We start from the raw sequence: 21,016 nt of genomic DNA, 5'->3' as shown, positions 1-21,016 counted from the left end.
CAAGAAACACCAAGTTTAGTGTCTATTACTTCTCATTCCTGGTTGACCCCTTTTTTGGCAAAACTGTACTACTGAACTAAATTATTTCTTTACCTTATCATGACTTGACTGAGGTATACTATACTGCATTTCAGGGTAAACACTGTATTGGACTATTGGACACTTCATTTTGCATCCTGCAACCAATCATTCTTCTTCAAATCCTCCATTATTTGCCTGGATATCATGTCTTCTACCTTTCAGCTAAGCCTTCTCTGGCTATGCAATTGCAACTAACTCTCCTTTGCTCATAAGGTGTTTGATAGTTTACTATACTTAATCTTCTGCTGTTGCCCTCTGCATGAAGTCCCTGCATTCTTGTCTTAGCAGCATGTACACTCACAGCTTATCTACATTTAGCTCCTGTCAGTGGTTTTTCATGTGATCCATCTTCCAATCTTGTTTGTTTTCTGCCAAATGCATTTTTCCTTACTCATGCATCAGCGTTCTTTGTTTGAACAGGTATCTTCTAGGTCCTCACCTGCACCCTGTTACATGCGATTCATGTAGATCGTGTGTTCAGCACACTTCTGCTTGCTGTCTGCCACCTTCTGTAGCTGCTGTGCTGATTCATACCACTTTTTTTCTTGACCTTCTTAGATCCCTGTATTAGGTGCAGGCGCACACCTGCCTCCAGTCACATGCTTGTCTCCAGCCTTGCATCTGTTTCCAGCCATGAGGCAGACATCTGTCGAACTCTTAACCAGATGTCAGCATCACCAAACTTCAGACTACAGCAGTACTCTTGCTGGACTTGTTCACATAGCTACTCATCTATTGATGTTATGCCTTCGACAGTCGTGACATTTATATATCTAGTCACCTGTCTGCAGCCTACAACATGTTGGCTCCTAGTTGGTTTTCTGTCCCTGACCTCACTCATATATATCTTCACACTGACTCCTCTTTAAGCTCTTGATTCCAGCAATTTTTCCTAATTGAGTCTCAAGCTCCAGCCATGGACCATCATGGGTATCATTTGTAGCAACAAGGTTAAAGCCTAGAGGATCAGCTTGGAAGGCAGAAATCGTACCAAGAAGTGTCCCTGATGGACTTTCTTAGCACCTGCCTGTAGATTCATCCCTGTTGTCAGCCACACACCTGTCTGGATTACCTGTATGTCTACCACAAGCTTGCTGTGTCAACAGAGGTTAATCATCTAACCAATGATGTGCTTGCATTCCTCTATTTCCTGTATGTACCACATATCTACATAACCCTGCACATGGCTATGCACTAGTTTTACACAATTTTCCTACCAGCCTCACTCTTACTGCTTAACATTAACTTAAATTTGGCCAAGTCCTTAGCACGAGGCACTTTCCTTTAGTCTTGATGCTTCTGTCTTTCTTGCCTTCTGGTACTGACCTTTGGCCATTGCAAATATTTATTCAATGCGTTACAAGCAGATGTTAGTCAGGTACGTACATATTAGGTACCTTGCCATCACAAGCGGTTCCTTGCAAGTACCCACATAAAATCTCCTGCATTGTTGAAGAACCAGTTATGATTCACCAAACTGAACTCATTTTATCAGTTATCATGTTTTATGAGCTGGTCTCTCTTCCTCTGGAACCATTTTTGGAAGCATGGAACCACCCTTACTGAAGCCAACCTTCAGTGTGCCATGTGTTTTGCAATAGTTTTTCGTTGCTCAAACAACTTTAGGAGAGAGACTTATCTGTTAATGAAAAAAGACAAGATCTTTAGTGCTGGTTCCTGATAGGATAAAGTTTCATTCTGGGAACAATTTTTGGCTTTACTGACATGATGTCCTCACGAAACTAATAGAAATTATCTCTGCAGCTCTCCCTCACAGACCAGAAAAAGTTTCCTTTTTCAAGTTCTTGATACCAATTACTACAGCATTTTAATTTTCAATTCTATGTACTATCAGATGACAGGATAGGATCCAGCAAGGATATATCTAGGCCTGGGTACCATCCCTGCTGTTTTTCTCTTTGGTTTAGCCTTCTTCCATGATTTAGACTTTTCCCTCTGCTTGACAAAGAAGCCTCGACCATGGGTAGGAGTGAGGCTTAAGGGAATTCCCAAAGCTGCTTCTTGCAGCTTTGCATGAAGATCATTATGGTTATGTTTAAGGGGAGCCACTTACTGCTTGGCTATTACATTCCTTGAATACGGAAACTGTAAGTGAAATTTTTGTCACCTTCCTCTGTTGTCTTGGATCTCCATATAAGGAATACAGATACAGTGTCACTTCAATTTAACAGGCAGCCCGTGGGTCTGCCCTTTCTGCTAAGTAACAAAGACCCACGCCATAGGGTACCCGAGAGCTAACCCTCATAGCTTATTGTCTAGCATAGTTCTGTATATAGCATCTAATAGCCAATTCTAATCATTATGTTGTAATTATCTTCAATTTAAAGTATTGAATTACTTGTCATTTGAATTCAAAGATATATCTGCAAAGTGAATATAGATTCTAACAATAAGTGCAAGTACCTGTACCAACGTACATTTACAAAATGTATAAATTACTGAATACAAAAAACCCATACAATAAAAATAGCTCATTAACATTGTTTCTTTTTAAACATGATTACCCCAGAAAAGAGAGAGAGAGGGAGAAGAGAGGAGAGAGAGAGAGAGAGAGAAAGAGAGGAGAGAGAGAGAGAGAAGAGGAGAAGACAGAGAGAGATAGAGAGAGAGAGAGAGAGAGATGTGTGGGCATATACCCATAGGTAGTTTAGGATGACCACTTCTCTGACTAATTGTCAACTGCACCTCAAAAGTTCATTAAGCTTGTTAGAACTTCACATTCCAGTCTTCTGTACAGTAGTTTCAAATTTTCTTAATTTGAGGAGCATAATATTTGAAATACTACTTATGTATGTATTCAGAATGTAACAACTTTCATTTTATGCCTATAGAATCCAGATCCTGTAGTCTAAGTGTGGAATGTCTCTTCAGCCGTCCTCTTCACAATTTCATCCTTCATTGCCTTTTTCACACCCTTTTTGCATAACAACTTGATAAGTACAGTTAACTATGACTCTCAACAATGATGTTGAAACATTAGTTCAGGTTTTTGGTGGCGGTGATGCATCTATGTTTGGAAGATATTAAGCATATGAATGCAGATATCCAGAAGGGTAGAGCCTTCATCTCTGTTTATTTCATTTAATGAGGTATGATGTCATATTCATTCCCCAGATGTAAGATTTCTTTTGGCAACAAGGCTTCTGCCAGTTTTTTTAGCAAAAGAAATCTTTTTGTCTTATGCTTTGAAAGTTAATTGTAGTTCATCACAGGTGTGGTACGGATAGCTTTTGTTTTTGTAAACTGAACAACTTCAGCATGACACCAGTTCTATAACACAGTTTGATGGCTATCTGCAAGAAGCATATAGGTGCTATGGTGATGTTGGGGTCTTCAATTTTGACTTTTATGCAAAAGCCTGAACCATTAGTTTTGAGTTTTGGGTCAAGTTCTATTAGAAGAGATAACATTTGAAAAGAACCGATGATTTTATGCACTTTAAGGTCTCTTCAGTGGGGAAGACCTTTGTTGTCATTATCTATGGGTTGACTCAAATTGAAGTAAATGTTACCTCTGCAGTTGCATCCATATTATGGTACTCTCACATCTGTATCCATATATAAGTAATTATCCATACAGTGGGCCCCTCGTTATTTGCGTTCTCCGGATTCGCGGACTCACACATTCGCAGATTTCTCTCGGGAATGTTTCCCCGCATGATTCGCGGAAAATTCGTGCATTCACGGTATTTTTCTGAGAAATATCCACAAATTCCTTTTTTTTTTTTTTTATCAATTTCATCATAACATGCACTTTTTGTGATAAAACTATTAAAAACCAAGTATGAAAATTTTTAGTGTTTTTTCTTGAGTTTTAACCAACAAAATAGGGTGTTTTTTTAGCGGTTTTATAGGGGTTCCAAACATTCGCGGGTTCTAACTATTCACGGGGGGGGGGGGGTTGGGGGGGGGGGTGGGGGGGGGCTGGTACGCATCCCCCACAAATACGGGGAGACCACTGTATATGCATTACTCTCACATCCATGTACTAGTACAGTATACAGTATACTCCTATTTCCAAAGGGTTTTAGTCGAAATCATGACCAACCCCTTGTTTATTTATGATAATGCTGCTAGTGCACCTCATGTGGTGTGCTGAGGCATTGCTAAAGTAGGGAGTTTTCAGTGTCCCTTTGGCCCAAATTGCATCTAATTTCTATTTAGTCATTTATTTATTTTATTTTGTTTCCGTTCCTGCTTCCCTTCTTCAGTGTTACTGTCCAACACCTCTTAACTTCTACTTCTTAGTGCACTTGTTGGGTTTTCTCACAGTTGCACCTTTTGAACTTTGTACTCATTTCATTTATTTTCTAGATATCTTTACCTTGGTGTCCATCCACTCCAACTCCCTTTATTCACTGTCTTAAGTGTTGAATGGCTGAAAGTGCACGGTGCTTGGCTAGACAGCCTAATTTCATAAGGTACAGTTGGATCAGAGTATATAGAGAGTGATTTGCTCAAATGCCTTGGACTAAAACGAATGTATGTGCTTGCTCCAAACTGCCTGAACTGCCTGATCATCTTTTTCTTTTAGAATGGAATGATGTGTCTGGGATTTGCATGATTTGCACTGATAGGCTGTGTTAAATTAATGGGTTTTATTGCTGAGCAAATTTATTATTTGTTGTGAACTGAAATGTATTGTTTTTCATCCATTTAAATTAATTATATTAGTTACTATAGAAATCATTGCAGTCAGAAAGTGAGGCATATTTCTGACCATTTAGGTAGTACATATATTTGTTTTGCTCAAAAATAGCTGTGCTAGATTGAATCAATTTATTTCAAGTATGGAGGAAAATGATTTGTGATATTCCTGGAAGCATCTGTGTAGTGTTTGCCAGTACGTACGTACTTCATAATAGTACTGTAATTAGCAGGCTTTATTAGTATGCATGAATATATAAAAAATGTCTTCAGGACCAATTTATCTGATCAATAAAATTTTTTCTATAAAAGTATTTTTTTTTTTTTTTTATATAAGTAGATGTGATGTATTTATTTTTATGAGATTGAGCTGTAGCCTTTGGTTTTCATTTTGAAATCATTTACAAAAATTTTCCTGCTGCTGACATTTTTCCCGTATACAGTTTTTCTTATTGATTCATCAGCATCTGTGGAGAAGGGGGGTAACTCGATTTGTAGAGGAGGGCGTGAAAGAACTCTTAAAGGCGCGAAGAGTCTTATGTGGGTCTTATGTTTATGGATATTACCTAGAAGATAATGGCTATAACAAGACCATCTTTGAGTACATGCAGGTAGGTTAATCTAACTAAAGTATTTATAAAAGATTCCTATTAAGTACTTCACAACTAAACTTTATTTTATCACACAATTAATAGCTAAAAGTCTTTAAAAAAGATAAAGCACTTACTTGAATATGCCACTGTAATCACAAACACTTAAAATTCTTTATTCCTAAATTTTGATTGTTTGGTTGTATTGCCCTATGTATTTGAAATTTGCTTTGACTTTCATTTTCAGAATGAATTAGAGGAAGTGACAGAGAAGCTCTCAGAAATGGTGGCACGACAGTACCTTGTTACTCCTCGAGGGCAGATTATTGCCACAACTTTGTTGACACGCAGAAGAAGACATAAATTTGTACGAGCTGTGAGTAGAGGTCTCTTACCTCCTGAAACACCTCCATCACTTCGTAGATCTCGGAAACGACGTTTGCCAGGCCTTATGGGAATGGATCCTGTTGATGATGTAAGTGTTAACAGATAAAAGTAATCTCAAGTCCTCTTATATTTTTATCTACTAATTTGGTAGAAAGCTTTGTTTCTTTATAATTTGCTTTATGTCCAAGTAATGTTCTATATCCTATATTTAATGGAATAATCAGGGGTGTATTTAGGGTGTGCAGGGGGCCTAAGCTGGTGACCGTACAGGACCCCTCTCATTTATGGGCAAGCAAAGGGCGCAGGGGGGTTTAGGTCGCATGGATTTATTTCTAATTAAGCACCTCTTGATTATTATTTATTATTATTATTATTATTTATTAGTTATTATTATTATTATTAGTTCATTATTATTATTTAATTGTATTTTTTAATTATTACTATTAATTTTTATTTGTTTGTTGAGGTGCTGGGCCCTCACAGGCACAGGGGCCCTAGGCCATGGCCTGCTCACTCCCCCCTAAATCTGGCACTGGGAATAATAAGACAATTCCTATGCTTGGGTAGTTCAAGCCTATCAAGATATCAGTTTTTTAAGTTTGATGTACAAGCAATAATTGATATGTATACATATTACTAATGTACTTAAAAGGGATGTAATGAAATGGTCTTGAGGCTTTTGAACTTCTGATATGTTGTCAGAAAGAGTCCAGATATCCAAATCTTCGTGGAAGTTATTTGACATGAATGGAATGATCATTTCCATGTTTGTCAAATCCTGTTCTTCAAAAAATGGAGTTCTTATTCAAAATTTATATTGGAATCTTGGGAAATCATTAGTCATTTTGTATTTGGTTATTAAAGACAAAAAGCTATTGCAGATAAATGCATAGTTTTTGACATATAGCAAAACTATATTAGGAGTCAGTGTATGGATTTCACAGGTTTGACATCCTGACAGGATTTGAACCATGCCAGACAGATAATTGTATATTTATAACATTTGTTATTCTATGTTTAATAGAATTTTCTTCATCCGATACTTTCTATGTACATTTGCATTAACATTCACCATTGTATGAGTTTTTGTATTGTTGGTTCTCTTGAATGTCATTGACACACACAGTAACTCATGATAAAAAGATAAACCATTATTAATAGCATGCTTTTGATGAGGTGAGTTTGATTAATTGATGAACATCTCAATTAAGAAAATGTAATATGAATTTTAATGGCACGTAGTCATGAAGGTTGTATACATAAATGAAAAAATCGTTTTCTTTGCTCCACTTGCAAATTTTAAATTAATATTCAATAACTGAAAACTTATGCATCATGTTGTAAACGGTAAACCAATTGAGTTTCAAACACTGATGACACCATAGTGTCTTGAAGATCAATGATACAAGGAAACCATTTGTGTGTGTGTTGTTTTGCATGTGAAAAGCCTTGTGAGGATTATCATGAATGAAAGGAATTTTTGTGTGCTTGTTCATTATGGCCCAACTGTTCAAAAGATGTCTTATTTCTGTGAGGGTAATCCTGGTTGTACCACCAAGTTTTATCTGGTAAATAATTTTTACAGAATATCATGTACAGACCAACCTCTGATGCATCCCACCAAGCACATTCTGTTGTGTAACATCATGGTATTCACAACTTCCCTACATCACTCTCCTGGTTTATATGTGCCAAACATTCACTTGTGCCTTCGTAGATTCTTTTCTAATATTCTTATGTCTTTATAGCTCTTTTGTGTGTGGTTGATACAGAAATATGATTGGAAGCATGTTTATCCTCTGCAACATTTTTTGAGTTTTCATCAATTATGTAGGGCTGAGTTCTTCATCTCCAGGAAATTCGTTCTGTTCTTTTTTTAAGTGAATATGATAATCTAAATTATCTCTTAACAATAATCTTTGGAGTAATGTTATTGCCAAGTAATTTGCATTACTTTATTTTATTCAAATTTTCATCGTTTTATGTTAATCTGGTATTGATTCAAAAGTACTTCTTTCAGTGATTACTTTTTAATAGTTCATTTGTTTGTAACTTCCTAATTAGTGAGTATTGCAAATAATTTGGTTTGCACAAATTTTTTTTTCATTCAAACTAAGTTATTATCTTTTTAAGTTTCCTTTGTGTTTATTCATACATGCAGGCCATATTAGTTTAAGTTAGCTGTGTGTGAGCCAGAGCTTGTTCTTTGATGTTTTTGGGCTTTGAATTGTTGTTTATGTTGTTTGTTTAAACCACTTTTTTAACCTTTCTTAATTGCATGTGTCAGGGGTTGTGTAGTAAGGTATGTATAGTTCTATTGTGGTAACCAAAAGATAAAGAACCGCATCTGCTATGCCATTTTTTATCAAGGCTAACAACATTTGCTGAAGGCATTTGGTAGGTTTATAGGAACTGGTCAGATGAATAGTGATTTCTTTTCACCTAGATGAATTATCCTCCCATGAATAACATGCAAGTGCTATTTGCTTCATCAAATTCCTCAATATTTTTCCCTTTCCATCATAGATCATCAAATGAAAACAAAAAATTGTGGCTGAACATAAATATGTTTCTTCCTTTTGCTGAATCAAGGGTTCATGCCATGGATAAGAGGAGAATAGAAAGATTGCTCCTCTGTCCTCACCCGACCAATTATGAGATAAGGTCTTTGAACCCTTTCCCACACACACCAAGCCAAGAAATTCTGAGTTTGCTCTCTTAAGTATGTAGTATTCTCATTATTTGTGCCTCCAACTTTGCTGACTGATATAGTGACAGAATTAATAGCAGAAGATGCTCCTGAGTGGAATTAGCATTTTTGAATAGCAAGAATCAGTTCTGAATAGACCAAGCTTAGATGATATCTTTGAAGTGAGATGCAAGAGTTACTTGAATAGAGCTTCAAATCTTGAAATGCAGCTGCCATTGTACCTCTCGTTAAATACTATGCTAAAAATAAGAAATGCAGACTTGAGGGTGATGTTGATGTTGGACATTTCTTGAGCCTGATCAGAAAAATTGAGGATTTGTAACCCTTTTCCATTTTCAAGAGAAGCTAGTAAAAGAAATTTGGGGACAAAATTATGACAGCAGTAACAAGAGCTTTCATTTGTATAGGGAAGCCTACATCTTCGTTGATGTCTTCTGTTGATGCATGTGCTGAGTGCGTAGCACAACAAAAAACTTTTGATCAAAGAGATACATATATAAAAGAGTCATTTTCCACATTTGCCAGTTAGAGCCATCGTTGTTTGAGTAAACAAATATATTATAAATAACTTCCAGTAATTGAGCTATCTCCACCTTGGACTTGGACTGTACATAAGATATGAACTTGTACACACTTAACACATTTATCTAAAAACTATGTATATACATAGCCAGGAACATCACAAACAGCATGGAGTAGAACGCAAAAGATCTAAAGGTCTACACTAAGGTGAGAGATTTGTAGCCATAATCACCCAGTATCCTTTGCTCAACAATGCCTCTGCCTTCACAGCAGAAATATGTTGTGCAGTAGGATTGGCAATTAAGGATTATTAGAGATATACCATCAGAGAAATTTATAATTTTTAAGGTTTCTAAAAGTGCTATAAAAATCATTCAAAATCATAATCCCAAACAATATACCCTTGACACAGCAAATAAAATTTTCATTTCACAAATTATGATGGTAAGAATAATGTAGTAATATGTTGGATTCCTGCCTGTGTAGGATTGAAAGGAAACTGAAGAAGCTAGTAAAGCAGCTGAAGCTAAACGACTATGACAAGATCACACATAGCCATTAGTGACTATATAACCTCTAAAACTCATTCTAATCAATAATTGGCAGACTATCTAGGAGCAATGAACATGTTAGTAACAAAAACAAATCAATCACATATCAAAAGTACAGACAAAAAAGTTATTTTGAAACCTCTTAGAATTGGTCATTCGTTAGCCCACATGATCAAATCCCTATATATGTAGATACGTACTGTGGAGTATCTTTAACTGTTGAACATTGTTTATGTGAATGCCTAAAATATAAGCAACAATGAATTATAAGTTTTCAAAACAAATAAATCAGTGTTTTACAGAATTGTCATTTTCAGTACCAAAAACATTTTCAGTTTACTAATTATAATTATTTTTAAAGAATGATTTAATAAGTAAAATCTATCCTTATCAATAGTAGACAAAAAACTTTGGGCCAGCTCTGTGAGAACTAGATAAATTAGCTCAGTCTGGTTAATTTTGCTACAGAGAACATTTTCTTTCAGGCAAAGATTGTTTTCAATGCCATAGTTCAAGACAAGCTCCCTTACATAGAATGCTAAATGAATCTCAGTCAAGACAACCTAGAATGGTAAATGACATCTCGGTCAAAGACATCCTAGAATGGTAAATGACATCTCAGTCAAAAGACAACCTAGAATGGTAAATGAACATCTCAGTCGAAGGCAACCTAACAAAATTCTCACTCAACGCTTTTTTGGTTTCTTGTAGCAAAGTCGGTGCCATTCAGCGAGTTCAGGCTGGGGTCTCTTCAGCTCCAGTTAGTAGTGATGCCAAGTGACTCTGAGGTTGAAGTTATGGAGGAAGTAATACAAGATGTCTAGGGTAGAAGAAAATTAAAACCTAGAAAAGGGGTTTTGTTGGTTCCTTCAGATTGATAAATTAATATGTTCATGGACACCTCCAATCAAAGATGGAGAGCCAATCTCCAAAATCATCAAACAGGGGCAATATCTTTACCAGAGGAACAGAAGATTTATGTCAGTGTTATGTAATGCTGTTTGGAGTCTTCCATATTCTCCAAGTATTTGTGACATGCTTAGATAATTGAAGCATTAGAGTCATGGCCAGCAATTTTACCACTTTAGTTTATCTCAAAGATTAGGGTTATATATTCGGAGTCTCCTTTGCCTTCTACTAGTGGAAATATTCTTGTGGACCGACTGCTGAGTTTGGACAGTTCTTTGATTTGTTACATTAAGCAGAAGTGATAGCTAATGCACTAAGCAAGAAGTTGTAGACCATACTGCCAATAGGGCCCTTGATTGCCAATTTATGCATGACTACAGGCAGTTATGAGAAACTCCTTAGAGGCAACATTCTTTATAATAAGTTCCCAGTATATGTACTGCTTGCTAATGTCCGACCCTGTAGTTTGTAGGATGGAAATTATTTTGCAGGAGTCGAGTAGAATAGAGATGTACGCCTTTTTCTACTATTCAGACTAACTGATCAAGCTCTACTCAGACTCCTGTAAGGAAGTTTTTTCAGAGAGTTGCAGTGGCAAGTTGCTTACACTATTCAGAAATTCAACAAGAAACCTTTGCCAAGGGAAATTGGTACGTTTTTGGCTTGATCTGATAAATGAAATGGTTTTGGCCCTTTTCAGATGATAGATTTCTTTTCTTACATTTACAGATGTTTATCTTTTCAATTATCAAAAAATCAACCCTCTTTTGCAACTTCTCATGCAAGGAATGAATTCGAATTCAAACAAGAACTGTTACAGACCCAATCAAACACTCAGTAATATAGTTTTCCAGGGATGAAATCTCTTAGCTGAAAACTTGTCTTGATACCTAGAAGTTACTGTACAACTTTTTTTACATTTAAGAACAAAGTAACTGAGGATCTATGAAGACTGCCCTGTTGAACTTGAGACAAGGTGAATCTAGGTTCAAAACACCATCATCTACAGCAACATTTAAGTGTTATGTTACAGACCAGAGTTTGGTCTTTTATTACAATTCTTTTGTAAAACAAGTTGTATGAATGACCTTGGACGATGTTTTGTAATTGCATCCCGAAACTCATAAGGCTCATAAATGATCTGCAAGTGTGTTTGGTGTTTTGTTTCATGCTGTAACATTTGCCAATAGATATGCTACCTCAAAGGTTTAACCAGTTTTGAGTTTGTTCATGGATGCTAAACTATTTTATTTTATCATTGCATGAAATTACTTGTATTATTTTGGTTGTCGCCATGCCTTTTTTGTAAATGTTTTGTTTTTGCTGTTGTTTCTTTTCAAGTTTTAATGTTTTTCTGTTATACTGTGTACATTTTTTGTTTTTGTTGTTATTTCTTTTGCATACCCTGTACTTTACCTGCAATCTAGGAATTAGAGGCTGGTCATGATGATGGTGACAAGGAAGGGAGTGAATCAGATATTGTGCTGATGCTGCTCCTGGGCCTTCAAGCATAATTTAATTTTGACTGCTACTAGCAAGACTTCCTCTGCACTGGCTTGTGAATGTTGGCAAGTAAGCACGTTATTAGTAATCACACATTTCAATCTTTGGAGCATAATCATATTCATAGGAGTTTCACATCTTTATCTTGACTTTTTATCTCTAGGTAAACTTTGTTCTGACAGGATATAAAAAACAGGCTAATTATTAATATGAGGAGGGTTTGCTAAAAAGTTACTGAATCCACTATGAGTAGTGGTGGAATTTTGGTGGCCAGTATCATTACTTCTCTGTTTAATACTATTCATTGTGCTTGGCTGGGTTTTAAAAATCTCTCTCATACAATGTTCATTTACTACCCTGCAGGTGGTTTTTGTTAAGAAAAATATGAAATGATTTTACATGTACTGCCCATATAAACATTTTTAGGAACAATTTGGAGTAAACTGATTTTTTGTTGGCTGAGGCTTATATGTAAGTTATATTCCCAGAGAGGCTTTTGTTTTCTAAAATTGTGTTAATCCAAATTTTTCTCGTAAAAACAATATTAACAAGGAGAGTGCCATTTCGTGACTTTTAAATAATTTGCTTATTTTAAATAATTTGCTTATTTTGAGGGGTATGGTACCAAAACATTTAAAAGATTTTTACATTACTGGAACATTTAAGAAAATAACATTGCTACATTAAAAGGTTGTGAGAAACAACAATAAAAACAAGTTTTCACTTGACTGTATTGTATTTATATTTTGTACTATGTGAGCTCATTTTCTGACTGTATTGTACGTATTTATATTTTGTACCGTGTGAGCTCATTTTGTACCCTCAATTGGTCATCATCTGCTAGTCCTCCCCTCCTTACTGTGCATCCTGCTTTCCTTCCTCGCTCTGCTTTTTTACTCCAGTGTTGATGGGGAAAAAAAACATTGTACAGAATATTTCCCTTAATTTCTCTGTCTTCTTTATAAAGAATTGTCACATTAGTAGTCACCAAAAGCATAAGCACATCATTATTTTATTTAAACATTGACCTTCACATCGGCTACTCATCATTGCTATCGTCTGCTCTCCATTTGAATATCATTCCTAGCCTATTCTTTCCCTTGTTGCCACAAATATGCGATCCACCCACCTGTTCACATTCCTCAGTCCCAGTTTACTCCCTGCTTAAGACTTTGAACAACACCACAATAGACTTACAGCCCACAAATTGAACAACACCACAATATGACTTACAGCCCACAAATTCCTATAAGACAGAGAGCTCTCTCCTACCCTACCAAACACTAGTTCTGCGTGTCCTCCTCTCTCTGTTCTGTTATTGTTTTCTTTTGCTGCCTTCTTGACTTCTATGACATCAGATCCTATGATGACACAACACAACTTAAATATCGAAGACATTTCTAAAATCAAACCTGTCTTGTTGAAAAGGAATGCTGCTCAGCTCCAGTAATTTATATGGAGTCTTCTCTGTTTTCCTTATCAAGGACTTTTTGGTTTGCTCAACTGGCAACAGTGGTGTGCCAAAGGGGATCGTCAAATCCAGTAGTCATTCTGGATGTTCTTTATTACTACTTCTATTACAATTTGTCTTTGTCTCTCTCTCTCTCTCTCTCTCTCTCTTTCTTGACGTTACGCCCAGATTCTGCCAGGGCATTATCACAGCGATGGCTGCTGTAGGACTGAATCTTGTGGGTGAGTCCTTCTCTCTATTTAGTGGTCATGCGAGTGTTCACACGGTGCTCGGTGCTCCCGCAGGACTCAGTTGTAGGGTGTCTGGTGTCTGGGTTTTCATTGGCTGGCAGCCAGGCGGTGCAAGCATCGAAAACCCTCGAGCCAAGCTGATCTTCTAAGGTGTGTGCTGTCACTGGGAGCCCCATTTTCATTGGCTACAACCGTGGTGTCGTCACTCCTGGTATTTCCAACATCATCTTCAATGTTGGTCCCTTCCTGGCCACTGGTGTTATCCTCTGGAGGCAGGGGCTTGGCCTTCCTCACACAGGTGGCCAGCAGGAAGGGTTCTTGCATTTTATTCAGATGGGTTTCTGCTCCAGATGAATAACGCTTCAAGAAGGCTTAGGCGTCGCTGATCAGGGGCTCTTCCAATTATTTCAGTGGTTTTGATGATGTCCTCTCGCTTGACATGCTGTTGGTGGGCGGTGAGGGTGTGGTGTTTTGATGACAAAAAACGTCACGAAAGAGAGAGAGAGAGAGAGAGAGAGAGAGAGAGGAGATTGAGAGAGATATGAGAGAGAGAGACGAGAGAGAGAGAGAGAGAGAGAGAGAGAGAACAAATTGTAATAGAAGTAGTAATAAAGGATATCCAGAATGACTAACGGATTTGACGATCCCCTTTGGCACGTTGCTTGCCAGTTTGAGCAAACCGAAAAATTCTTGATAAGGAAAATAGAGAAGACTATATAAAATTAATGGAGCTGAAGCAGCAATCCTTTTCAACAAGATATGTTTGAGAGACGGTCTACTCCCAAAATATACTAAAATCAAACGATTGTTTCCCATACATTGAACATTGGCCACATTTCACCAATACAGAAAATAAAAATAAAATAACTGACTAAACTTATATACAATCACTCCATCCTTGCTTAGCTCTCCATCCTCACTTAGCACTCCATCCTTGCTTGTCTCTCCCACCTCTTCTCTGTTCCTGTGATACCGCCTTCTTATAAAATTGCTATGGCTTTGTTATGTTGTTGTCTTCTTTCTGTTTTGCAGCATCAAGTTATAACAGTTTTCATGTCATCAATTTCCTTGCCATAATCAAATTATCATATTAGTACAGTTGTTATTGTATGTCGGAGAACCCTGGGTTGATTTCCCTCTCCTGCCTCTAACTGGCATGGCAGTTTGTGACACTTGGGGCCACCCCAGGTGCACGACTGATTTAAAACAGTAAAGTTGAGTTCGATCAAAATTATTGCATTAGAGATCAAAATTATTCCATTAAAAACATATCCATAAATATTTGCTTGTGTTACAATGAAAATGTGTTATTTAAACTTGTTATTCACTAGGTAATTGTAAATGTTCATGGAATTGAAAGTAAATTATTAACACCATAGGGAGTGCTGCATTGGTGTTTGTTTACAGTTCCATTGGTATTGATTATTTCTGTGAATGTTACTTAAACATTCAAGTAGCTATTATTTTTTTGAGCCATGCCTCATTTGTCAATTGAGAAAAAGAAAATGATATGGAGGGGTCGTACCTGGTTTCCTAGTGTTGCAACTTATAGTTACCCTCCCTCCAGTAGGTAATGATAGAGCAATTCCATTTTCTGTTCTGCCAGTGGTTTGTTCACATCACTAGCAAGAAGCTCTGGCTGTCAGAATAAGATTTTGATATATTTTTTTGTGCTACGCTGGATTTTTTTTATATAATTTTATCATTGTTTTGTTTAGAATTTTGTTAAGGAAAGCAGTTTCTGAAGCTAGATATTGGAGCATTTGTCAGTGGGAACATTTGTCTTTCATTCAGCATGATAGTCTTTTGTAAACCTAGTGTGCATAGGTAAAGTGCAATATGTGATTTTGAAGATTGCTGTTTGGTCTGTTAATGTGATGAAAGCTTATTTAAGCAAGGGAATAAGGAAAAATTAGATAGAAACAAGAAAGATTTTGTTAAAGGTTTTTGTGCCTATGTGGAATTGGTAGGACTAGGCATTGATAGTAATGAAGTCTTCACGGTGGGAACTCTTGGACAACCCTATACACTTTTTTATTCAAAATATTCTTATGGTAGTATTATTTCTTCACCCCCTTGCTCTTCTTTCCAAGCTCATCCTTCTTTCTCCTCTACATTTCAACCAGAAGTGCAACAAGACTTTCAGTTCCTTGCTAGTGCCATTAGAGAGAGGATGTAACTAACCCACCCCCCTCCGTAAAGGAGCCAGCCTCTGGATTGCCAAGTGTTGGTTCAGTGAGTGTCAGAAAGAGCTTTCTGCCAGGGAACCATTTTGTCTTGGCAAAACCAAGGATGTGCCACTACCATTTCCTTTTCAATCACCTCCATGCCTAACCCAGGAGAAGTTTGGCTTACACACCTCCAAAGGCCAAAGACCATTAGGATTGGAGAAAATCATCTTTAATCATCTGTAATTCATTAAGCAGCATGAGCAGTAGTTTAAAATGGTATATTCATTAGTACTGGATTTTGATTCAGATGAATACAAGGATATGCGTGTCAAAACGGAAGTGAACCAGTTATGGTAAGCACAGATGAGGTTACCTGTCAGCTTTGTTTAGTAGATACCTTTCAGTGTGCCATGGCACCTGACACTTCTTCCACACCACTTTCTTCAAGTGGCGCTTTCTCCTCTTCGGCCTGTTTTTCTTTTTAGCTCTGTTTCAGCACCTGTTTTAGGTCCTGCCCTGACTCCTACAAGAGTTTCTTGTTTTGCCATTGTCAAAGATAACCTACCATCCTACACTTTACCTCCTTTCATGAGGTCAGATCAGAGTGGTTTGTCATTTTCTTCATTTTTGTGTACCTTGCGCATCTGGTACAACTGTTTCATTAGTTCAGAAGGTGCTCACATAGCATTGGATTCTCAGCAGTTTGCACCTCACAAGATATCTCTCAATACTCCAGTCAACAAACCAATTGTAAATTCACTGATTCAGGCTTGTGTTTCTGTTTCAAAATCCTACATAGTTCCAGGAAGTATCCCTTTGACTGCTGTCTTAAAGCACCCAAGACAAAGCTTTCAATAGAGGATAAACTGCAGGTTGTTTTGGTTTACATTTATGTATCCAATGCAGCCACATGTAGCTAAGCAACCTCAATTATATTAAATTGACCCAGTTTCTGATTCTTAAAATAAGTTTCATCTATCATTCTTTGTAAGACAAATATGCAGATTTATATCTTGACTTTGTCCTTATTGATTTTCAGGATTTCAAATCTTATTAGTTCTGGACATTCAGCCTCCCTGCAAAGTCCTCCTAATTGTCCTTGACAAATACCATCAAGGCTAGGTTTAAGGTGGCTTGCCGGCTAATACCACTTTTTAAGGACAGGACTTTGACATTGATACGATGTAATAAGGTGACTTGGGACATCTCCAAACTGCACATGATTTTTGCCTCTGCCCTTTGGTTTTGTGATGCCAGGCTGATTTATCCAGAAAATAATAATTTTTCAAATTTTATCTCCTTCCTTGATACTTATATTTAAAGACCTGGATTACTACCATACATAGACGTGATGTAGACCCAATCAAATGAAGTTTTTTTTTTTTTTTCTAAAAGTCATTTTTATGCTAGATGTGAATTTCTTCATTATGGTAAAAAAATAACCAGGAAAAATATGCAAGAAAACAACTAAGCAAAATTTGGAAAAAAGGGCTTCATTTGATTGTTCTATAATGTCTTTCTAAGTTATATACCAAATTTCAATGCTATAGCTTTAAAACTAAGGGAGAAGATAGAATTTGAAGGTCAATAAGTGTAGCTTTGAGATATGGGCATTCAAAGTTTTTCATTGTATTTTTACAAAGACAGTGTTATAAATTATGATTATTATGAATTTTATATTCCTTTTTGGATATTAATAAACCAAAACTATGTTATAATTTAATCATAAATGAAGATCCCTTTGCTCATAGATCATAGCCTGGGGCTCTGTGTCAGGCGAGATGGGGCACTCCTTCCTACACAACACTCTCTCTCCTTCACTAACTCGGCTTATTAGCGAGATGTTTTCCTTGTCTTTTCCTCTTAGGCATGATGAAATTCTTGCTGAAACAAAGAAAAACAGACATAAAAGCAATCGAATGTCAGAGGTGAAAACTCAAAACAGGAAACTCTCTACAAAGGAAACAGTGTTAATAAATCATGATTATTATGAATCTATTCCTTTTGGGTATTTTTTACAAACACATGTTATTTATCATAAACGAAGATCCCTTTGCTCAAAGACCATAGCCTGGGGCACTCTCTCTCTCTCTCCCACTAACTTCACTAATATCGCCCAGATATTAGATTTCTGAACTCTTATTAGAGCAAATTTCTTCTGCATGTTAGCGAGATGGTTTGCTTGTCTTTTCCTCTTTGGCATGAGGAAATTCTTGCCGAAACAAAGAAAACAGACATAAAAGGAAGCGTATGTCAGAGGTTAATCTCGCACTGAAGGGTGGTAACTTGCTAACTTCCCATCTTGTGACTCTTGGAATCTGCAGATGCCATTGCTCACAATCTGTTTGACAATAATTATCAAAATTTATGGTAACAGAAGAAATATTGCATTTTCTTGTACAAATCGATGTTTTTGGCTCATTGAGTTATTTTAACTAATTACCCTGTAACTATGAAAGTAAGAGGAATTTTGACGAAATTAATTGTATACATTTTCTCCATGCCATACAAAGCTCCATGAATTTTATCAGATGGCATTTTTTGCCCTATACCTACCCCCCATATATAGGGGTACTGGCCAGCCCCCTTCAGGCAGTCAAGTGCACTAACACCTAAGGCTTGTCATCTAGGATCCCTTCCTTTTGAGACATCCACTATTTGTGAAGCACAGAAGAGTGTATTCTTATCACACAGGAGACGTCACATTTTGCATGTCTCTCTTGGAGGACACAATTCTTTACTTTAACCCTTAAATGCCGAGACCAGTATTTCTGAAAGTGTCTCCCGTATGCCGGCGGCGTTTGGGAGTGAGTGCCGAAGCGGATTTTTTTTTTTTTATTTTTTTTTCAAAAAATCACAGCACACTTAGTTTTCAAGATTAAGAGTTCATTTTTGGCTCCTTTTTTCATTGCCTGAAGTTTAGTATGCAACCATCCAGAAATGAAAAAAATATTATCATATGAATATTGGAATATATGACAGCGCAAAAAAAAAAATTCATATATACAGGCAGTCCCCGGGTTACGACGGGGGTTCCGTTCTTGAGACGCGTCGTAAGCCGAAAATCGTCGTAAGCCGGAACGACGCTTGGAAATATGTCTTAAACTAATAAAAAGTTATAAAAAACCTTACTTGTAATCCTTTGGTTACACTACATGTTGTTTCCTGTAGTTTTATGTACAACCTGGAGTTATTTTCATAAAAGAATGTGGTTCTTGAAGGTAAAAAACTATTGTAATCCTCTGTGACACTACATTCTTGAAGTTTTATGTACAACCTGGAGTGATTTTGCAAAATCTTGAGGGCTACAAGAACAGCTGATTACTATTTACGTATCATATGACTAATTAAAGTAAATGTATCTTTAAATAGGCTTATATATTAGTATCAACAAAACATTTCCTGCCATGAGTCAGAGGCCGTTTAATGGAAACGGAAAACACTTTCTCTGTCCTATCTGTTCAGAAAATAAACGTTACGTCAATCCCCGAGACCATTGTTGCCAAAGCGTCTCTCTCTCTCTCTCTCTCTCTCTCTCTCTCTCTCTCTCTCTCTCTCTCTCTCTCTCTCTCTGATCAAATTACATTGGAAACTTGACATACGATTGCCCTAATATACGAATGTTTTGAGATATAACAGAAAATTTGCGAAAATACAAGCTTTGATATACAACGAAATATTTGAGATACGATTTTGCGATGAGTGTTAGTTGTATAGGCGACCGATAAATGGCGTTCAGTCTGTTTGTTTGTTGGTGCTGCATGTTAACACGTCGTTGTTTAGTTCGTTGTATTTGCGCCTATTTTTCGTGTTATTTTGTCTATTTTATTATTAACCATGGGTCTCAAAGCTAAAGACAAAGCAGGTGATAAGAAAAAACCCAAGAAAATTATTCGATGAGCAGAAAACATGAAATTATAGCCAAGCATGAACGTGGCGTTCGTATCGTCGATTTGGCAAAACGAGTATGGTCGAAATCCTTCTACAATATCCACGATCATCAAGCAGAAGGAAGCTATAAAAACCCCGAGACCATTGTTGCCAAAGCGTGCTCGTCTCTCTCTCTCTCTCTCTCTCTCTCTCTCTCTCTCTCTCTCTCTCTCTCTCTCTCGCTCTCTCTCTCTCTCTCTGATCAAATTACGTACTGGATAATGTCTCTCTTTGGATACTTCGATTTTGCCAAAATATTGAGGGCTACAAGAACAGTTGATTACTATTTACGTATCATATAGACTAATTAAAGTAAACGTATCTTTAAATAGGCTTATATTATTAGTATCAACAAAACATTTACTGGCATGAGTCAGAGGCCGTTTACGAAACGAACACTTCTCTGTCCTTAACTCGGAGCGTCGGAAAGACGCCTCTCTCTCTCTCTCTCTCTCTCTCTCTCTCTCTCAATCTCTCTCTCTCTCTCTCTCTCTCGATCAAATTACTGGATAATGTCTCTCTTTGGATACTTGGAATTTGCGTTGTAATCTAACCAGAAACTTCGTTTTGTATTATTACTGGAAACAAGCAATGATTTTTTCATTATTTGCGCCTTTTGGACTGTTATATGCTAAACTAGTATGTATTCATTCGCTCGGAAACTAGTTCCGCATATGAGGCGTCACTAAAAACATAGAAAAATACAACATAAAAAGTGTCGAAAATCATCATAATCTCAAAATTTTTTGTTGTAATCTAACCAGAAACTTATTTTTATTAATATACTGTGCTAAACTATAAAGGATTTTTATCATAGTATGCTTTTTTTAAAAGCGTCGTTAACTCGGAGCGTCGGAAGCGTCAGCGTCGTAACCTCGGAACAAGCGTCGTAACCCAGGACGGATTTTTCCATTGAATATTTAAGAAAAAGCGTCGTAACCTCGGAACGTCGTAAGCCGGAACCGTCGTAACCCGGGGGACCGCCTGTAATTATACAAATTGCACTGTGAGCAAAATGGTTAAAAGTAATTAGTTAATTATTTTTTTTTGTTGTAGTGTACACTAAATTGCGATGATTTTGGTATATAACAAATTGTAAAACACGATCAAAGCAACACAGAGAAAAGATTATCACAATATGATGCATGAATTCGTAATGTCGCGGGACATAGAAAAAGTTTTCAAAAATTCACCATATATCGGAATATTATGCTAGAGACTTCACGTTTGTTGCAAAATGAAGGTAATTGATTGAATATTACTAGACTGTAAGTGTTGTAGCTTACAATTGCAG

The 21,016-nt window shown here is 36.8% G+C and overlaps 2 protein-coding genes and 1 pseudogene across 4 annotated transcripts in view; 2 read left to right on the top strand and 1 right to left on the bottom strand.

Annotated features, from left to right (window-relative positions):
• LOC135200472 (ankyrin repeat and IBR domain-containing protein 1-like) overlaps positions 1 to 168 on the bottom strand; it is an 85,586-nt pseudogene extending 85,418 nt beyond the window's left edge.
• LOC135200995 (ankyrin repeat and IBR domain-containing protein 1-like) overlaps positions 1 to 5,722 on the top strand; it is a 228,209-nt gene extending 222,487 nt beyond the window's left edge. For all 3 annotated transcript variants that reach the window (XM_064229796.1, XM_064229798.1, XM_064229797.1), the window contains exons 13-14: positions 5,213 to 5,359; positions 5,586 to 5,722. In XM_064229796.1, the coding sequence (XP_064085866.1) occupies positions 5,213 to 5,325 (113 nt within the window). In that variant the 3' untranslated portion in view covers positions 5,326 to 5,359; positions 5,586 to 5,722. The remainder of the gene's footprint in view (positions 1 to 5,212; positions 5,360 to 5,585) is intronic.
• Positions 5,354 to 12,015, top strand: LOC135200658 (uncharacterized). The gene is made up of 3 exons (XM_064229264.1): positions 5,354 to 5,359; positions 5,586 to 5,813; positions 11,845 to 12,015. The coding sequence occupies exons 1-3, from the start codon at positions 5,354 to 5,356 to the stop codon at positions 11,929 to 11,931; spliced, it is 321 nt and encodes a 106-aa protein (XP_064085334.1). The 3' UTR covers positions 11,932 to 12,015.
• The last annotated feature ends 9,001 nt before the right edge of the window (positions 12,016 to 21,016 follow it).

This window comes from Macrobrachium nipponense, chromosome 27 (assembly GCF_015104395.2).
Source record: "Macrobrachium nipponense isolate FS-2020 chromosome 27, ASM1510439v2, whole genome shotgun sequence".
NCBI classification, from domain to species: domain Eukaryota; kingdom Metazoa; phylum Arthropoda; class Malacostraca; order Decapoda; family Palaemonidae; genus Macrobrachium; species Macrobrachium nipponense.
The sequence above is the reverse complement of the archived record's forward strand: the minus strand, read 5'-3'. Positions and strand labels throughout refer to the sequence as shown.

Excerpts from the sequence above, each read along its gene's own strand:
- LOC135200658 (XM_064229264.1), top strand. Across the intron at positions 5,814-11,844 it reads GAATGGATCCTGTTGATGAT|GAATTAGAGGCTGGTCATGA; the intron begins GTAAGTGTTAAC and ends CCTGCAATCTAG.